Genomic DNA, 21774 nt, shown 5'->3' on the forward strand with positions numbered 1-21774 from the left:
AAGTCATTAGTTATTTTGTTACATTTTCAAATCAGCAATCCGTTAACTGTTAAAAATCATTTCCCTGTTCCTTTTGATGTCACAAAAGAAGAAAAAGAAATCCCTAATGCATTTGCATTAGGGATTTCTGGGGTTTCTGTTAGAAAAAAATTGGTGCCGGGAAAATCATATCTGCCAGGAAAAATCCGAGCATTGAAACAGTGTAAGTGCAGTTTACTGTGTTCTGAAACTAAAACCGTCGAGTTACCACTGGTGATCGAATCTCACTTCCCTGCTGTACAATCCCGTGCAGAGACGTTAAGAACAAAAGAAGAGGCACATGGACCCCCAGCTCTGATTCTAGGCATTTTACGGCTCCGGGCAAACTGAGCGGCAAGGCGGAGCACCGATCTGTGCTCTGCTGTGTGGACATTGCGGGTGTGCCGAGGACACGGTCCTCATGAATATATATCTTGCCCAGACAATCCACTACCTCGATGCCCATTCACGCTGATAAAAAGGGCTCCATGGGGTATCAAGGAGTGGATCCCTGCTCCCATGCCTGTGTTTATTTTAGATGTATTTATTTCGGTTTGTATGAAACAAGATTTTTAAACAACTATGTTAAAGGACGGTCCCGTTCCGTCCCATTCAAAAAAAAACCTGTGCTTGCCCACTGTTGGGACAGTGGGGACGCGCGTCACCTCATTGCTTTTTGTTGCTATGGTACATTGACGTAAAAACTGGATGTTTTTGTGTAAATACTTGACTTATAAATAATAAATCCTGCACTTCTGTAACTGGGAGATCACATTTGCCACATTACATTACGTTCTATGTAATGTAATGTGCGCACGCCCCCCGATAAAACCGTCAGCGATCGCCAATTGAATTTTGCACGATCGCCCAAGCCGAGTAGATTTCTAATATTTTCCACTGAAAAGTAGGCTGTTTTGCCTATGTACATAAGCCTATTTTAAAAATAAATAAATAAATAATAATGTATGTGGTGTTGCCCATCTTTGTCGGCACATCTTGTCGGCATATTTTACACAATGGATATTTTCCTTGTCTGCTTTGGGTCGGAACTTAAATATCCCAAAAAAACGCCAAACTATGGATTTAGGTGGCCCTCATTTGTCAACGATGATCATCATCTTTGTCCTTCTCCTTTCGGACGCTGTGGCTCTGTCTCCACTGCTGGTGTGTTTACGGTGTGTTTGTTTGTGCAACCTACCAAAGAGGGAAGGAGCAGGGCTTCTTTCTATAGCAACAAAGGTGATAGGCTAGAGGTGAAAGGTCAGCTTTAGATTGTCCAAATTGATTGGCTTTTCGTTGACAGTTGGCTACGCGCATGTGTAGCTCAGCTAGTGAGATGGCAGAGAGGACAGCCTTTACTATTAGTATTCGCATTATTTTGAAAAGAACACGCACACCCACAAACACATCAGACAGTGAGGATTTCGTGCCAAGGACCCTCAAAAAAAATGCTACGGTCATAACAGAATGTGCGTTAGTGCGTGAAAAAAATTGTGGCGTTAAAACAAATTTGTCTTAAGGCGTTATTATTGAATTAATGTAATGTTGAATATATATATATATATATATATAATGCTAATGCTTGTTTACTTACTTGTTTGTTTGTGTGTGTGTGTGTGTGTGTGTGTGTGTGCGCGCGCAGGATGGAATGCAGGTGGGCAAAGGGCACATTCTGACCCTTCACAATGCAACTTACAAAACCAGTGGAGAGTACACCTGCCTGGTGACGGTGCCCTCGCTGCCTGCCCTGCGCACCAACGGCTCAGTTTTCATCATCGTCCAAGGTCAGTCGCCCCGTGATGCTGCCAGGGATTTTGAATTTGGAGTGGTAGTTATTTTTCCCCAATGTACCAAATATATACCGAACCGCAACCATGACCGCAAAAATGCGACACAAACGGAACCTTTTTTGTTATGTTTTGAACACTTAGAACCCCTGACAAAGAGGGGTCAACTAATATTTGATACGGTTTCGGGAAAAGGAATCAGCCTCTGATAAATATCCCCTCATATCAAGGGTCCCCACCTTTTTTTGAGCGGGACCCCAGTTTTAGGTGTGAACATTTTCACAAGCCCAGCTATCTAAAATATTGACATTTCATTGCTATTGGATACTTTTCTAGTGACGGATGGAGATTTAAATGAAGAGTTTCCATATGATAGAACATTTTGATCTGCAATCACCACATGCCACAATCATGCAGTCTAGTCTGTTAAAGAGTCCATCAAAGCACATGTTGGCACTGACTCACCATGACTAAAGAGATGGTTGCTATTATCACATGATATTTGTGCGATTAATCTCTGTTTTTAAATGTATTTAAATTTGGCCCTAAAGGAATATTTTTCTATTTAAAAAACAGTGCATTGCGTCGGGAGCTTTCCGGGAGACATACCAAACACTAGCGCAACAGCAGATGCTTTAATAAACGGTAGGAGTTTCAGGGGGAGAGTTGAAGCAGGTTGCAGCTGCTTTCTCCATCATTCAGGCATAGAAAGTGAAAGTAAAACAGGTCAGCTGCGTTTGAGTCAAACTTGGAAAATGCGTGAATGCCATCAAAATATGTGAAATTACTTGCAAATTTATTGCAACCTCATTTGCATATCAGGCGATCCCAAGTTTGGGAAACACTCCCTTTTATTAAAAAAACAAAAAACAAAAAAGTGGCTTGCTGGTTGGTAACCCCACCCTCCCATCACTGCCCTGCAGGTGCACCACAGCTGAACGGGGACGACAGGGAGGTCGAGCTGGAGGGGAAAGAGGGGAGCCTGGTCAACCTGAGCTGCAAGTCTCAGGGCAACCCGTTGCCCAGCATCTCCTGGAACATTGTTGGCAACCAGGTATTAACTGAATCAGCTGAAATTGGAATGATCCATCGGTTCAATTTTTGGGTGTGAAGAAGTCTTTTTGCAGCAAAGAGTTGTTTAAAATATGATGATTCTCACAGCTAAAATGACAGCTTGCTCAAACTCTCCAAGGGACTGCCAACAGAGGTCAACAGAGCTAACCACACATGCCTGCTTCTAATTGCTGGATGGAAATACTGTGTGTGTGTGTGTGTGTGTGTGTGTGTGTGTGTGTGTGTGTGTGTGTGTGTGTGTGTGTGTGTGTGTGTGTGTGTGTGTGTGTGTGTGTGCGCGCGCGCGCGCGCACTTAGAGCTGGCGGGAGGTGGTGAACAGAGTGAGCGAGAACACGGTCCACAGCGTGATTTCTGTGGAAGTCACCTCGAACACCACCGCTGTGTGCAACGCCTCTAACAACATGGGCACCGCCTTCAAGGCCTTCAACATCACAACCGGTAAGAGGCCACCTCCTCCATGTTTAACGTGAAAGGGAACAAATAAAACGCTCCTTGGGTAGTAGGATTACGCCTTCAAGGTTGGTGGTGGTGGTGGTGCCAGAATGGAAGTTTGCCATGTTGACGGGCCAAGTTTCGACCATTACTGTCGTTATCGGCTTTGTATATTCCATTTCCCGTTTTCTCATTTCTAATTTAGGCAATTATAACATGTCTAACTATAAATATAACTCTATACGCTTATATATTAACAAATGACAATACAGTGTGTAGTAACCTTGCTATTGAGGGCCACTGCCTGGTGGAAGAATTGTGACCATCGCTTACTCATTATAGCGTTTGAACAAAAATAACCCTATACGTTATTATTTTATATATAGTTATTATATATATATATATATATATACATATATATATATATATTTTGGACCGAGGTGGCAGTGCTCCTGTTTCTAAGTATTATTCTGCCTCTCCACAGTTCCCAAGGTCACGCCCCACAGTCCGTTCTCTGGTAAGGATCGCTGCCCTTTTAAAGCCGCTCTTCTCCTCGCTTAAGAAAACGCTTTTTTTCCCCCCCTCCACTTTGACATTCACGATTATTCAGAAGGGCCTTGACTCCTCTTTCTCAGCCTACCCCTTTTTCAATGTTTTTATTTTATTTTATTTTATTTTTTTGCCTCTGTGATGGTGGAGGGGTGCAAGTGCATACTGTAAAGGCGAAGGGCCTCATGATTATAACATGACCGCACTGTACGAGCGCGCGGTTGCCCGAGGGTGCGTTAAATATTCTGTGTGATGGTGGAGGGGATGTCAAAACAGCAGCGAGACAGCGTCGAGACAACAAGTTAAAAAACATTTGAGAGACGCTCTGGATGTGTTTGTTTTTTCCTGAGCATAAAAAACCCAAACTTTGAGATTACTCACGCTGCAAAAAAAGCGACGTAAGAAAAAAAATAAGGAAAAGTTATACATTCAGGAAGAAATACTTTTGGACTAAATGATTGTGCTAAATGACATTTCTGAAAACGAGGGAAATTCTTGCAGTACATTTGTCATATGATAAAGAAAGATGAAAGATTGAAATGTCTTCTTTCAGCCTGGAGAGGATCAAAGGTCTATTGTTCTCTTCATATCACAAAATCCATAGGATTTACTATTTTTCTACATAAGATCATTTTTCTCTGTTAGCTGAATGCTCCTATACACACTAGTCCTAGACCAATCGATTTATCTCAAAAGAACAAAACAATTTATTGACTAAAATTACCGTTTTGAGGCTTGTTAATATTTCATTGTTTGCAATGTTCTTGACCAGTGTTTGTTTTTTTGTACAAGGGCAATGGTTCCCAACCTTTCTTTACATGGGGCTGCGCTTGTTACATGCATGGAAATCCTCCCGCCCTTCCCACCTCAAACACACGTGCGCACACAGAAAATGTGATTAATATGAAACTTAGATATAGGCTAACCTTTTTTTTTGCAGTTATAGATAACAGCCCCTTTGTTTGGTTTCCATCATTTATTTAACTGCTCATAGCACTACCTCACTGAACGCTTTATTGTTGAGAAACTTAGCACTCTGCTGCAGCTTCTCACTGTCCTTAAATACACAGTCCAATGGGGCAAACGTTTTAGCCTTAAGAAATGTTTTTTATCTCCTTTTAGGGTTAGGGTCAGAGTTTAGGAATAGGGTAAGGGTTGCTAAACTGTAACAAATGCATCTTTTTGAAGGTTTATGGAGGTTTGTTTTTTATGATACAGTGAGTATATTATGATATGCTACGATTTTAGGGGGGGTTCCACCATGTTGAAACTCCTTTCCATGTCTGAGCCTCTTGCTGGGAGAGCAGCCGCTTCACCCTATAAAACAAAAAAAAAACTCACATGCCTCGAGGGTAATATTCCTGACGCATAATGCCCCTGTTTCAGAACTGAACAAGGACTGTTAAAACCCAGAACCATTTAAAGACATCTGCAGTGGGCTGTTGTGTTGGTTGTGAACAAGCGCGTGGTTGTTCCCCAGAAAACTAACATTTACCGATGTGGTTGTTCAGGATGAAGAAGGATTATTTCATTGCGCACCGCTGGTACTCCCCCGCCAAGGGATGGAGCGTCTCTTGTGGATAATCATAATACTTACATACATTCATGAACAGTGCGCTGCACAGATTTGTCCTTAAATCCTGCATACGCACGGTTAAAGCCGGAATTCGAGATTCAACAATATGTTCGTATTTTAACTTGTTCTATTTTTAGAACAAATACTCCAGAGTCCTGGAAAATGATATTGCCAAACTTTAATTATGTGTAAGTGGCATATTTCAACAACAATCAGTAAAAAAGGAATAAATATTTAATATAACACAATATACAAATAAAAAATATTTGCGACCAAAAATAATCCGACAACTATTATTTTTCTTCTTTGCGTATCTTAGTTTGTGTGTGTTTTTCTATGTTTAAATCTAGGATCTTTAAATTAACTCTGTTGTAAGTGCAGTTGGTTAACTTTACACAAGCCAGCTATAAAACATCATATTCATCTCCAAGCAGGTTTGACAATGGATTATTTCTCTTTATGGATATGAATATTGATATGTGTCTTCAGGAGAGAGCCTGATAGATACATATCATAGAGAGACCTGTTTACTGGGAGTGATCAACGCTGATCACCTGGGTTCCACTGGCTATAGAAGCTCTTCTGTTATTACTAATTATTGGTGTTTTATTATATGACTATATTCTTAATTACCTGGAATATACCTGGAGCCACAACTTTACCACCGGACCAACCGCACCATGCGAGACCACCATGTCCAAATCCTCCAGCTGCTTCCTAGCTACAAGCACCAAAAGGCCTCCATGCAATCAATAAATAGAAAAAATACAACTTTTATATCTGTTTTAATTTAAGCCATTTAAGTGCGACCCTTCAGAGAAAACATCTACCGGCTCCGTCACTGCAGCGCAAAAACTCATGCGCAGTCGGCTCTACTCTGCTCTAGAGTTTATGAACTACTTTATGAGAGAGACGTTAAATACCTTGTCATCATGTCACTGTCATGTATCTTCAACACTCTCAAACAGGCCACAAAACATGATCTGGTTGATAAGGAAAGATGTCTCTTGAAGGTTGACTCAATTCTCCTTAAAAAAAAATCCCTAGGATTTGTTATTTTTTCCGAAGAAAGATGGTGGAAGTTCTATTTTCTCAAAGCTAACGTCAATCTAATAAACAGAATGACTTCTGGGCTACTTAGGTCTATTTTGTCATTTTGTGGTTTGTTAAGATTTCATTGTTTTCGCAGTGTAACGAACCAGTGTGCGAACGTGTGAACAGCTCGGCGCCATTACACAAAAACTAGGAACCCGGTCTTGTTGTCTTGTCCGTACACCACCCTTTCTAACTTCTCCCTGAAGCGTCGCTGTCATCAGGAACACAATTGAAGGAGGAGGTTGTCTCTGCCCCCGCCTCTCGTCCGTCTGCTGCGTGACATGTGACATACCGTCAGTTTTACGCCTTGACGACATGTACTTATTGTGAGTCATCTGCTTAATGATGTACCGTACTGTGTTTCTACATCTTCAGAGGAGGCCAGCGGGGTGGTAATGGTGGGGATTATCCTGTGCATCCTGCTTATCGCCATCATGGGGAGCGTCCTCTACTTCCTCTGCAAGAAGGGCAAGGTCCCCTGCCGACGCTCCGGGAAGCACCAGATGTGAGTCCCTCCTCAGTGAGCTCCGCCAGGGCCGGCTGGCTGATGATTCCGTCGCATCATTGTCGTATTATCTATGGGCTCTGGAGAGCGTCGTCTTATCATGACGTTCAAATGGAATCTTTGTCCTGTAAAAAAAATTGCTGGTGATGTGGAGGGTGTGACCCTAAAGTTCCGCTGTGATATGATCAATTCATCGACAATTCTTCCATCACCGAGGCTTCAACTCGAAGCAAAACAAATCTGCACCAGCAGTTTTGTTGAGGAAATGTACCGCAGTGCTTGAGTATGAATAATATTCTACCAGACATTCATTTTAGAATTTGAGTCAATGCTCTGAAATAATAACTGTGTGTGTGTGTGTGTGTGTGTGTGTGTGTGTGTGTGTGTGTGTGTGTGTGTGTGTGTGTGTGTGTGTGTGTGTGTGTGTGTGTGTGTGTGTGTGTGTGTGTGTGTGTGTGTGTGTGTGTGTGTGTGTGTGTGGTGCGCGCGCACTGTATATAGCAAAGCAAATATAAGGGTACTGTTTGCATTTGCAGCAATCCTCCCTTTCTCTGGTATTTGGTGATTAAATGCAAATAAAATATGCAGAACATCTTGTAATAAGACAATCTTTGATGTATAGCATCGTAGGTTATGTGTTGAAGATTCATATCTAAAACATACTGTTATACAAAGTGCTTTACAGGTATGCTGCAGATAGAATAAAAGAAACGCAGAGAATTCAAAGAGAATAAAATAAAGCTTCAAATACCAATACAATATGAGTTGGAGACAAGACAAATTCAAATGAATAGTATAAGAATAACAAGGGCAAGGCCTCATAAAAAAGCTAACCAATAAAAATGGGCAAATTGTCTTGTTTTTTAAAACAGAGTAGAACTTTACAGACAAAATAATCCATTATTGAAAGACACTGTTAACAACACCAACGATCAAAATGATTCCTGTTTATAGAAATACTTTTGTTAGTTTAAAGGTTGCTGCACAATACCCGTGCGGCCCTGTTTGTGTTGCTCCCAATATACCGTTCATTTCCAAACGCACTCACTCTGTATCTTGTACCTGTCACGCACCAAAGCACCAAAGAGGACATTTTCCTGGAGATGGCGGTGGACATGCAGACGGAGAAGGCGATCCTGAACGGGCTGCAGGAACAGGTAAATACCTCTGCTGTTCTAACACCATTTTAACTCATTAATGAAATCATTGAAATCAGCCCCTTCATCGTTGGATGCAACTTCTGGATAAAATTAAAAATGTCTTCTTCTTCTTCTTCCCCTTCTTCCTCCTCTTCCTACTCCTCTCCATGGAGTAAAGTACATTGACATCAAACAGGCCAACCAGTGAAGGCTGAGGAGGTCGACCTGTGCAGGAGCCCGGACGGATCCAAAGGAACCCATGAGGCTGCAACTTCACACACACACACACACACACACACACACACACACACACACTCAAACCACTATTCACCATTCACCATGCTTTGGCCCAGCTCATATGAACACAATCTACACAGTGCACACATGCACACACTCACTGACATACAGTATTTATATGCAGTTTTTTTTTGTCTTTTTTTTTAAAGGATGTTTGACTATTTCCTGTGCATGCATTGAATGGCAGTACTCGTGTTGCAAAATTAGTGCGAATGCATATATTATACACATATATATTTTGTTATTTAAGAAGTGTTTTGGCACATGGGTTTTTGGTAGAGGCCTTTTTTTGGTGGTCTCTCATTTTCAACTTTTTTTTTTTCATCCTTTTTTGTTTTGTTGTTTTGAGTTCTGTTTCACCGTGTGCATTCAGACGTCCCTATGATTAAGTTGATGGTTTTTTTTAAGTGATTTTTTTTTTTGTTTGTTTGTTTGTTTTTCGTTTTTTTTTTAGTTCAAACATCCGAAGCCAAAGCCGTTTTCGTTCCTCTTTGACCTCTCGTGTTGTAAACTGCTGCCGACCTCTGGGACTCGACTGTGGCTTTAGAATTTAGTCAGATTTTCTTTTTCTTTTTTTAATTAGAAAAGCCACGAGCTAGTGTAAAATGTGTCTTGTTCTGAGAATTCTTCATGCACTGAATTTTTGAGGGCCGGAAAAAGGCCAATTTCTGTTTGTTAATTTGTCACTTTATTTTAATTGTTCATGTTGTGCAAGATCTGTTTTGTTGCCGATAGTTCTGAACCGCCCACCATTGTATGCTTGTTCGTTTTTTTTTCATCGTGTTAAGTAATTCAATCAATAATGGGATTTCAAGCCCGAAATCTCTGTTCATGTACAGTACAGTATGTTGTAAAAAAAATAAAAACCACAAACGCAATCTGGTAATTGGAAATTGAGTTGATCTGATGGGTCCAAGGTTGACACGTTCTGGTTCATCTCCCTCCAGTCTCTCTACTGAGTGACCCTTTTTGAATTTGTTGTTTTTGGTCCAGGATTGGGAAGATAACGTTTAAAACGGACTGGTTCGATTTTTCTATGTTTTTTATTATGTGTAGAAAAAAAAAAAAAGGTACATGTACATGTGATTCTTTGATGCTTGCGTTTTTTTAATATCTTTGATGCCAAATAAAAATGTTTCATTCTAAGTTTTGGGAGTGTTTTTTTCTTCACACTTTCATGAAGGGCAGTTGTCACTTATCAAAAACAAAAACTCAAAAACAAAAATGGGGGGGTGGGTATCAAATAAGGCAAGAAAATGCCAAAAAAATATATCTTTAAAAAAAATCCCAGTCTGGTCTGCATTAGGTTTGCAGCAATGAGATCTCCGTGAGGAAGAAACAGGAGAACTTCTTTATACAAAAAAAAAAAAACCTCCCACGGGGTCACAGCAAGTTGTGCGGGGCGAGGGGGAGCGCCCAAAAAAATGCTGAAACAGCAGATTTCCTGCATCAAATGCCTTTACCGTTATGCAGCAGTAGGAATCTCAGCAGCCACTGAGATAACAGTGGACTGACTGACACTAACCCCCGTTGATATAAGTAGCGAAGGCTCCTTTAAAGTCCAGCACCTAAATGCAACAGAAGGATTTTGCAAATGATTTGACAACAGGCTCTCATGGAAGCAAAAGACTTAAAATAGTGAGAGCCAGTGATTTCCTGGCTCCGAAAGCAAAGCAGAATCTGTTGCCTTTTGTCTGTATCATTTTTTTGTATTTTACAATAGCTATTGTAAAATATTCAGAGGAGTTCTCAGAATGAACAAAGTTTTGTTTATTCCACTCTGTTTCTGAAGCCACAAACCTGTCCCACTCACTCCAGTTGGGATGTCTCGTACGGGCTGGACTCAGTGGGAATCTACGACATGTGAGATTCCTAATCGTGTTAAATGTCAAAGGCAACAACAACATACTAATGAGTAAGAGAACTTCAGTCACAACACCGTGCGAAGGATCTGAGATCACAAGAGGACAACCTTGCATTATGGGGCACGAGGTCCCTCAAACACACAGAAGGCCTTCATTGATCTTTGCCCTAAACGTCATTTAACACATTATATGTTTTTCTACACGTCCATTTTTAGGAGGAGTGTGTGGAGAAGTTGAGAGCGCTTCGCTGCAGCACTTAGTAAACACTGGAATGCCACAGTTCCCTTTCCATATCAAGCGGGGCCCTCAATTTTATACACATGAGACCACAGACGCCATTCCATAGCATGTTGTCTCGGATTCCAGTCTGAAAAGATTTTTATTGTGAGAAATGAATTAGTCTAAACCTACATATCTGTTTACAATATTGGCGATAACTGAAATTAGAGAGTGAAATAAGATAAGTGAAACTGATCAAAAGAGTGATTAAGATTCATATACTCAAATGGGGCCACCGTAAGTTTAATAACGGCAACGTTTAACTATAATTTCCCTGCAGATCCCCTTGAACCCCTTTGAGGACCCCTGGGGGTCTTGAGAACCACTGGTTTAGTTGACTAGAATTCATTGAAGGTTTATAATGGGGCGGGTTTCTCAAAAAGGGATCAGGGGCCACACAGGTTGGGCTCCACTGCCATCTGCTGGTTAAGCAGATTAACTGCAGCAAGGGCTCGGGACTATGGAAGAAGTTGAATACGTTTATAAACTACTGTCATTTGGTCCGCTGTTTTTGCCAGGTCCCCCAAGAAATAATAAACCAATTGTATATGACAAATAATTAATTATGGGTGTACTTCGTGCATGAGGAGAGTTTATATATTTATTCATTTTATTAATTGCCTTTTACAATAAACAGTGAAATGCTTATAGGTCATGGGACATGGGACATGAAGACAGTTTGTATTATATTGTAAATGAACACTGTCACATTGACTAAATAAGACTCAATAAAATATATTTAAAAAAAGCAACAAACAGTTAGAGGCTGAGGGTGGCTGGGCGAAGCTTTGCTGACTTGACAATGACAAAGGATCAGAAACGCAGCTACTTCAACACCTATTTAATTGGCAACATATTATATGTTGTGCATGGTAGTATGTTCCTGCAGGATGGAGCCTTGGCCTACTCGCCACATTAGACAGCCCAAGTCCTGCCTGTATGTGACGCCGCCACAAGTGTGTGAGTGGGTTATGCAGATATTTTAATGCTCAAAGTAACAATCCCTTGGGAGGTGTACCCCGTTATTGATCATGCTTGTGTATCTCTCTGAACTGCGTAAAAGGAAATCAAATAAAACCTAAAAGGCGGAATTCTGAAAATTGCTCTGCGGTTGCAGGTAACTCGAGAGGGAGAGGGGAAAGACAGTTGGTATGTTGTGCTTGGGTTTGAGGAGGGAGTCAAAGATAGTGACTTGAGGCTTCTTGAGTTATAGTGTAAGGGAGTACATGCCAAAGCCAATGAGGTGTCATAACTGTCAAGGGTTTGGTCATATGGCCAAGACACGCAAAGGCAGAAGATGTGCCAGACGTGGAGAAGAACATGAGCATGGGCAATGGAATTATGAACAACCAAACTGTTGTAATGGTGGTGGCAATTGAAGAAAGAAGCAGAGCAGGAAAGCAACCCCAAAAAGGATCTGACCAGGCAAACTTTCATAGCAGGGGTAGTAAATCATGGATTCTAACTCCAAAACAGAAAGAATAAAAATAATCGTGAAGGCAGCAGCCCGTCATTTACATATCAGCGGACTGACATGGGAGGAGGTTACGAATGATCTCAGTATTCATGCAAGCCAGGAGGATGGATGGTAGTGATAATGGTCCTCCTGCAACAATAAATGCTAGAAGTTTGTTGGCCAATGGACAGGAATTCAAAAAGTGTGTAGATGATTTTTACAGTAAACCAGATTTGTGTGCAGGAAAGATGGTTGAGCAAGAATGGATGTGCACACAGGGAACACTTTGGTACTAGATTTCACCTTGGTATCTGGGTGTTTCTGCAACTAAGGTCACTTTTGACTCTTCCATATGAAAAAAAATCAACCTCTATGAATTTTAATTTTTAACCATCAGAGTCTGTTATACATATGAACAGGTACACAACTGCATACTGTATAGTTATTAATTTATTATTAGAGACAGATACACAATTATTTTACTTAAAATAATTGTGAAATATCACAATTATTTTGTCTGTATCACAGCTCTGTTCAATCTATTAAAGGGGGGGGGTTCTCCGACAGAGAGGCTCTGTGGAGAACCCCCCCCCCCTTTAATAGATTGATTTCCCAAATTCCAAAAATCAACAATTCCATAATAAAATGTTATAAATCAATCAATACAAGTCGATCGAATAAAATCAATACCAGGGATATAATAATAATTTGTACAAATGTTAAAGGGACTAAGCAAGATTACAACAAGATTTGATTCACAGATTATTTGCCAACTATTGCCGTATAATAGTAAACTGGATATTTGATTCCCCCTCTATAGAGAAGAATTTTCACCTCTCAGTTAGAAAGGGTTCTTTTGCTCCATTGAGATGTGGAAATTTTCATCAATGGGTCTGCGTTTTCTATATGTACGGGTTAGGTGTGAGGGTTTCCAGACCTGTTGGGTCACTCAATGATCGGCCATTAAGTGTAAACAAAAATATGGCCAAGGCTTTACCTGCGGTCTGCTTCGTAGTCACTCAAAAAATGTGTACTGCAGCAATTAGAGACAAGTACTGTACCCTTGTGTGAAAGTTGTATATTGGGAGGCTCGGATACAAATGATTATAAAAAAATACAGAAAGTAGGAAGCAATAGGTAAAACAGCAAAAAACATGTGATCAACAATAAAGGGTTATGCAACAATACAGATATAAAAACAATCTCATACAGTCAATAGTGATAATGCATGGTCAATTACACTTGTGTGTGCGCGTGTGCATTAGTTGTCATTCTGAAAAGCAATGGGGAATGATAGATACTCATATTATACTTCAAATAAGTTTTTCCATAGAGTAGTAATAACAAGTAATAATAACTTATAAAGGTGCGCACATGGCACACCGTAGAACAAAAAAACCCTGCTCCAATTCTCAATGTTAGGTTTACCTCTCTCATACAATGAGTTGAAGCTACAAAGTGCTGAAGATTGCATGATTGCATTCATGAATTTATCAATTTACAGTAAAGCAACGGAAATGTACATTATGCTTACCCAGCATACTGTACACATGCTGTGTAACAGGCACCATCCTTGGATTTTCCCCTAACCCTGGTCTTAATCTGAGGTAGGGCATAAGCCTTTATTTGTTTGTGTTGACCACACCCCCGGCATTTATTAGAGGCCTGGTTTTTATTTGAGTAATTGTTTATATTTGAGGAAATATGCTAACTCAAATATATTAATTTCTTAATCTTCTAAACCTTACACTGCTATTATGTAAATGATCACCTCAATGATAACCCTGCTTTTTGTTATTGTTGTTAATCTTCCCGCTACAGGAAAACAAACTGAGAGTATAAAATATATTTATTCTGTAGAATAAAGAGAAAGATACAGACATGCTTCAAATGAGTGATCTGATCAGTCTAGGTTTACTGAAGAAAAAGCCAGTTTATATACAAAGAAAAGGTTGTGCCTATTCTGAGACTAGCCATGTGATTTGCAAGCATACATTGAGTGTTTACATGAATGGTCCTTTAGCGAGCTAGAAAAACAGAGACAACAGCCAGTTGTGACAGCCAGGTCCTGTGACGAGAGGCCGACACCCTGCCCGAACTTCCCCCACCGCCCGCCCCGCAGTTGAGCCAGCGGGGCCCCTACGCCCAACCGCACCCCGCGCAAGGGCGAGGCCCGCCACACCACAACTGGCCAGACGCCCCATCCAGCCGTGAGCCCTGAGCGCCCATCCACGTAGCTGAGTGTGCTCAGCATAGGGCACCTGGATCATGCCCCACACTGGTCTGGTGGAGTGTTGAGTAAGATTTTGTGAGGGTATGTGTTCTAAGCTAATATGAGTGGTATTAAAATTACAGGACAGACGAGAGCAGGTTGGGGCAGGAGGGTGAGGGGCAAGATCTGCCACATCCCCACTCACATAGCTCGCACCCCACCCGACCCGCAAAGCCTGGGCCTATTGTGTGGTGTTTGTACTGAGTATGACCTTTGGCACTGGGAGAGATAGGCGAAGCACAACCAGATCAATGCAGGGGTGCAGCAGGCCAGGCAGTGGCCATGCGTACCCCACTCCGGACCCGACCGTGCCCTAGCGCGTCCCATCCCCCACCCCCCGTACCCGGAGGCACCCAATCCACAGCAACCAGCCACAGGTGCAGAGCGGCCCACCATGCACCCCCGCCATGCCGGGAGACATGCTCCGTGCCCCCATCAGGCCCATGACTAGACCCATAGAACAGAGGGCGGCAGACGGCCCCCACACCCACAGCCCAGCCCCCAGTGATGAGTGCACCGCACACCGAGAGCGCCAGAGAACAAGTACCCGGGCAGCCCGGTGAGACGACAGGAGTCCGCCCCCGACCGAAGGAGACCACACCAGGATGAGCGACTGTATGAGGCTAAAGGACCAAGAATATAATTGGAGTCATCCAATTGCTCAGGTCATCCAAACATAACTGTGGGAGTCTCTGCCCGCAGGTAGGGGTTTAGGGAGGGAGTCTTTCTGGCCCTGGGTTGCTGACATGGCGAGACTTTTTATTCCCAACGTTTAACAAAAAGGCTCGCTGACCAAAAGGATAAATATTTATCAAAATTAGTTGGGGTGCAGGAGGAATGACATTTCCGCTCTGGCTCCTGGTTTGCTACGACCCTGTGTGCCGATCCCCTCTGCAAGACAGACAAACATTAAGAAAGCTTCCTGGCCGGACCGGACCAATCAGACCAGCGCGGGCACTGATTCGGTTTACTTGAGGCAGCTGGGCGGCCGCGGGAGAAGGAAGCCATGCTGCTGTCTTAACCACGGCTTTACCACGCTGTGATATATATATATATATTTATATATATATATATCTCCACATGCACACATACACATGAGTCCCGGATTTGCATTATTTATTCATTTATTTTTTGTTCATCTGACAAAATGTTCAGAAACTTCAGAATTTTCTAAATCTGGCTCCTATATATATATATATATATATATATATATATATATATATATATATAGGAGATATATACACCCTGCCCGAACTATATATATATATATATATATATATATATATATATATATATATATATATATATATATATATATATATATATATATATATATATATATATATAGTACAGTTCGATTTGCTTTGATCATCATTTTAAAACAACTCTCACAGAAAAATACATTTTAAACTGTGCCTCGAATTCCATAGATACGTTATGACAGAGATGTCGAACTGTGTCGGATTACAGAAAGACTCCGAATAGACGGTCGGAAGAATCAGCTGGCTGTCATTTGGGCTCTATCCGAGTGATTCAGTCAAAAAAAAAAAAAAAAAAAAAAGTTTCGTTCAACTTTCCGATTTTCGTTCTTTTCATTCGGGGTTGGTGTAACCCGCGGATCCTGGTTAAATAACTTCACCCAACGATCGACGTGGAAACGAACGCCGCGAAACTTTCTGGACGAAGAAAAAGACTCTTCTCCGGGGGTCGTTTGAAAAGAAGAGCCGTTCTGTCGCGACTCGGGCACTGCAGCCCGAACCGACCCCCGACCTCCAACGGAAAGAGCCGAGAGCCCCGAGTCGCGCAGGCGCCGCGGCCTCAACAAGCGGCAACGGCGGACTGATCGGTGGCTCTGTCGTCATGGAACGCGGACGCCGATCCAGGTGTAAACCTGCGGGGAAGAAAGACACACAAGTGAAGACCGGACCGGTCAGACACAAAACCAGTAAGGAGTCATAAGTTAATTTTTAATACTAAATAATTGATATTAACATCCAACTGATAGTTTTGATATCAAGCATATTAGCCCCACTCCCTCAATCCGAAGCGTAAAGTTAGCTTAGTTGTTGTACGTATTATTTCTTTGTTACATTTGTTGTTGTTGTTTTTGTACAACTTTAGGTTTCTACTCATTGTTTATCGTTCGGTTGTTCTATTCAGCCGTCCCCACCGTCCATTGTTTAATATTAAGTGCATTGTTTACTGTTAAGGCGTAACGTCAACATCAACCAGCGACGTGATGAGACGCACGGCAACAGGGCAACTGTCAAATGGACTTTCAGCCAATCAGAACTCAGAAACGCAGAAACCTAAATCTAGTTCTCCTCCTCCTTTCACCAAAGTAAGGTCTTTTTAATTTTGATTTTTTTTTTATTGCAAGTGCATTTCAAATCATACACCGATCAAAATTTTAATTAAAGGGGGCCCGTTGTGCAGAAGTATTTTTTTTTTCAGCACAAACAGTTGCGTCTCTGATGGGTCAACCAACACACAAACATGTGAAATAAGACAACCCAGTCAGTGTTTTGTGAGCTGCCTATTGCAGAAAACAGGTCCTGCTCACATTTGCAGCCCAACCCCTACGTCAAATCGGGCTTCAGTAGAATTAGAACTTTTTTTCCCCCGAGGTTAACATGAAACTACATGCGGTGCCCCGGTGCAAGTGTCCCCCCACAAGTTTGAAGCACGGCAACTAAAGTTGGAAAAAACGTTTGAAAAAATCCTTGTAGATCTAATATGAGCTAAGATTAAGCAACTGGATTGCTGATTTCTCGTCTGAGTTTTCGTCAGAAACAGATTTTGGTGGACTGATAAGTTGAAATCAGTGAAGGTTCACAGACTAAATACAATGGAATCCGGAGTAAAGCTGAAACCCCATCTAATTGAAGAAACGAGTGAGTGGTGAGGAATGTTCTGACTAGGGTTGTCTACATGAAAAAAGTTTAGGGAGGGATCGTTCTCCCTAGCTCATGCAACCAAATTAATATCTGTTCACTGAGAACTTGACCCCGAAAGAAACTTAATCGAATGTGTTTTAGAATAAATGGAACTATTTTAATCAAACAGTTGTTCTCAACACTGTCACTGTATTGAATGGTTGACTTTCCTCAATAGAAAACTGAAATTGTATATTTACAATTTTTCTATCTTCTAGTAAATTTCTAGGTTTATTGCGTATTGCCATTTATTATTTTTCCCAATTTCTTTAATTATTTATTAAAAAAAAAAAAAAAAAAAAAAAAAAAAAAAATTATTTGTCTATTTTGATGTGAGACACTGCGATTTTCATCTCGGGGTGAGTAGTGTCTGTCCGTCTGTCTAGAAAAGCTTAAGTTTGGGTTTATTTTGCTTAAGTTCAGGGTCACTTATTTTACCAAAGTGAAATGCATCTAAATGCCAAAGATTTCGGCAGTCCACAATGGGCAGACTAGTTGATCCTAGGTTAATTATTAAGTTCATATATAATGACTTCAAGGTAAGATACCGAGTTGAGTGTTAACATTGGACTATCCTAAAAAGTGTGGGTTGGTTGGATTTATCACCATAGCTTTTAGTGAATTTTATTATATCGGAATATCAGAATATCTATGTTATAAATTTCATGTAAAAAATTCAGAGTTTCTGAATTGAACTTTGAACTGTTTTCTGTGTTCTGTGTTCTTTTAAATATATCCGACCATGGTTTGAGTTTTTACATAAACTTCAATGTTATCGCCCAATTCCGCCCACTGTACTTTGATAGTACCTTCAAAGTGTAGGGTGCTTCGGCAGAACATTCTCAGAAGTCCAGGTTTATCAGATGTGCTCGAGGAAACTGTTTCCACTAGAACACCCAGAATCGAGGTAAGAGATTTAAGACCAGTCACCAAACTCAAGACTTTTTTTAGTTGACTTTCCTATTGACATGTAGAGCGTCCTCGCCATCATCACACTATTTGTGCTGAAACTCTGTTGTGGTAATCGCTGAGTGGGGCCTAAAGAAAGATAAAACCAATTTTCTGATACCAGGCTCTTGGCATTTTAAGACTTCTCCTGTCTTTCACAGATTTCTTTTCATATTGCTCTATACTGTACGTAGATTCTGTTCATATAATCAATCTGCTCATTATGACTATTATACATGTAGGTTACGTCACAGTATCGTCACCCTGTATGAAATAAATAGAGTTGTTCAGGAAACTAAAGCAAACTCCATGAACTCCATGGGTTTCCGTGATCTTTCTCCTAATAAAGTGACTCGGGTATGTAACTAGCCCTGTTTTTGCTTGCATCTGTATCAATGCTCTCTGCTTAACCTGGATAACACAAGGCCCGGACCCCCAGGGAGCCTCTCCACTACCTCCGTGCTCTTCCAGGAAACAAGCATCACAAACCCCCCAACGGCAGCGGATTCACACCTCGTGTCGCACCCAGTCGCTCAGATGTGCCCCACCCGCAGACGTTCTGGGGTTTTGGGATGTTTGCAGGGGCTGCCCAGTCCCCGACAGGAGCCATGGAGAGCCTGGAGCAAAGTTCATGCCTCAGCTCCGACCTGGATGGAAGCTGCTCGGCCTGCATCTCCTCCCCTGAGGTCTTTCACAAAGCGGAGGATTGCGGTGTGTATGTGGTGTTGGGCCCCACGCACAAGAGAAGGATGGTTCTGTTATTCGATTGTGTCATGCTTGTGTCTCGTGTCATGTCCTGCCCCAGAGCCCCTGAATTCATTCATTAAGGAGGAGCTGCTGGGTTCCCAGGGGTCCCCAGGGGGCTTATGTGTGAAGAACTCCACCTTGCTGGATGTGAGCCATGCTGAGGAGATTGACATGCAGCCGCCTCTTAACCTCTCCCCCATCATAGGTAACATGTTGGTGGTAATACTGTATGTAGAGTGCTGAGCATAAATAATTGGACTGTGACACATTTTATGTCGTTTTGGGACTGTACTTGTCTGTAAATGTTTCCATTAACAAACAAACAATACATATTAACATACAACAACACAATTAAACAATACATAGCTTGAAGTACAAATCTAACACCACCAGACTTTCTATATCGCACCCCAGGTTCTCTTCCAAGACCACAGCATTACCTCTTTGAATTGCCGCTGTAAAAAACTCAAACACACGTATGAAATACATGGGTGTCTAAATGAGTGTACGTAATTACTTAATTACAAAAAGTAATTAAGGTATTAAATGAGCCGTTGGCCATCACAATCAAGCCAGAAATGCAAGAGATATGAATGAATACCATAAGCAGTAGTTTATTCTTAACAATTTCCTCATTGACTTCAATAGTACAATCAGTTGGAAGAAGCTTCTACTGAAGTAACCTGTTCAGAACTCCCTCATTTCTGGCTTGGTTGTGATGATGAATGGCTCAAGGGGTAAACCTGAAACAAAATAGACGTGCTGAGAGCCATGGTAACAACTCAGTTGATAGAATGGATGGATGGATGGATAAATAGAGAGATGAATATACAATAAACCTGATATTAAATATAATCCTTTAACGGTAAACATGGCGCCAATAAGCCTATACACCAAAACCAAAAATTGTCTGTAAACATTCAAACACCGCTGTATTAAAATTGCCATTATAGGATGATTGCAAAAGTGGATATTTGATTATTATGTTTGAGGTTTACATTTTTGTTTTATATTTTGCGTTAATCTCAAGACCATTGGGCCTTGAAAAATCGGTTAAAACATGGCGTTTTAGACGAAATGCATATTCGTTCCTTGTCAATAGGACATTTTTTGGGTGGTGTGTATGCTTGTAGAAGGAAGCGTTGCTGTGCACACTTGAGGTCATTCTACATTATAATGACTTTTAACTCTTTTGATTTTAACCCTTTGTGCAGATACCCCCATGTCCTGGACCAAAAAAGACAATGAGAGCAGGTAGATTTCTGCCTTAATGCTGCAGTTGTGTACACATGACCTGGTGCTTTCAAACTGGCCTTGTTTAATGGTCATAGCCAGGGGTGCACATAAGTGGTGTTCAGGTGCGCATCCGCTATCAAAATAAACAATGCGCGCCAGATCAGATGTCGTAATGTGCGTTTTTAGGACTTTCTCCATTCATCAAAATTTCCATGAAGCAAGCTCCATTAAGCAATTACTTTGGTGTTCCTCCACCTCCAAAGAAACGCCAGACTCAACCTGAACCGCAAAAGAAGACGAGATGCGCATGTTCACGGAAAAGTGGCTGCAGGAGGTCGGCTGGCTTCAAATCAATGCCGCCCGCACCGAGATGTGGTGCAAACTATTCTGTGAAAATCCCACTCTGGCGGATAAAAACAGCGCCTTTTATACAGGGACTAAAAACTTAAATCATCAGGCTTTTGATAGGCATGCGAATAGCAGAGAGCACCAGAAAGTACTGCAAGTGATTGAGAACGGGCGCAGCAGGACCAGAGACCCAGTGGCCGCTTGGCAGACGGCAAGACAAACTGAATGAAGAACAGCATCAAGCACTGTAATGTTTTTCTGTTGGCCTTTCACAAAGCCAATCATGCACGTCCTAAGTGTTCAAGTGAAGAGGATATTCCGCTTCTCAAGAGGCTTGGAGTTAACGTCTCATTCACAAGAAGTGGGGGGGGGGGCATGTCATTCAGAGCATTGCACAGACCGTAAATTCAGAAGTGAGTGAAAAATTCAAAGCAGCTGAATTTTGGGGTGTGCTCTTTGATGGATCCGAAGATATAGCAAAAACGGAGCAGGAAATTGTGTACATTGTTTCTTTGTCCAGCAACGGAGAATTCAACTCAGATTTCCTTGGATTAATTCATCTGGGGGCCAGTTGAACAGCACAGGACATAGTGGACGGACATAGTGGACGGTCAGATGGTGGACATCGGGCAAGTACAGGAAGGAGACTGTCACATGCTGATGCTGACAGGGACAAGATTGATGTGTTGAGAGCTCTAATTCGTGAGTTTGAAAGCAGATATGAATCCCTCAAGTCATGTGATCACTTTTTTGATTTTTGATCCTACAACTTGGCCTTTTGAAATGAAAAACCTCCACAGTTTTGGCAACACAACACTTACCCTTGAGCAGTGCTGCATGTGAGAGGGGATTTTCACATCTCAATATAATAAAAAACAAGTACAGATCCTGCCTGTCAGACTCTGGCCTCTCGTCCCTAATGCACATCCTGTTGTCTAAGCTCACAACAGAGACCTTTGGCAAACAGCTAATCGCAGACTGAAGCAGGGAAAGAGGAGCAGGCCTAGTACATCTGCATCTTCTACTGTTTCTGAAATAGAGGAAGACAGTCAGGAGGGGAGTGATGATGATGATGATGACGATGATGATGATGATGACATCCTGTAGGATAACAGAACTTTTAGTGCTTTTTAAATAGCAGTCATTTGTAAGCTACATTTAGTTTTCAGTGCTTGAAGAGCAGTCATTTCATTCAAAAGCTGCATACTATGGGG

At 41.5% G+C, this 21774-nt stretch overlaps 1 protein-coding gene across 1 annotated transcript in view; it reads left to right on the forward strand.

Moving 5' to 3' along the window:
- mcama (melanoma cell adhesion molecule a) overlaps positions 1-21774 on the forward strand; it is a gene marked incomplete at its 3' end in the record, with an annotated part of 93000 nt that overhangs the window by 44017 nt on the left and 27209 nt on the right. Inside the window, exons 10-19 of the mRNA XM_080014210.1 lie at positions 1661-1802; positions 2729-2859; positions 3177-3318; positions 3797-3829; positions 6908-7037; positions 8116-8194; positions 14663-14888; positions 18701-18940; positions 19035-19181; positions 20191-20230. Of these exons, the coding sequence (XP_079870336.1) occupies positions 1661-1802; positions 2729-2859; positions 3177-3318; positions 3797-3829; positions 6908-7037; positions 8116-8194; positions 14663-14888; positions 18701-18940; positions 19035-19181; positions 20191-20230 (1310 nt within the window). The remainder of the gene's footprint in view (positions 1-1660; positions 1803-2728; positions 2860-3176; positions 3319-3796; positions 3830-6907; positions 7038-8115; positions 8195-14662; positions 14889-18700; positions 18941-19034; positions 19182-20190; positions 20231-21774) is intronic.

Source organism: Zeus faber, assembly GCF_960531495.2.
Source record: "Zeus faber genome assembly, chromosome: 14".
Classification (NCBI taxonomy): Eukaryota; Metazoa; Chordata; class Actinopteri; order Zeiformes; family Zeidae; genus Zeus; species Zeus faber.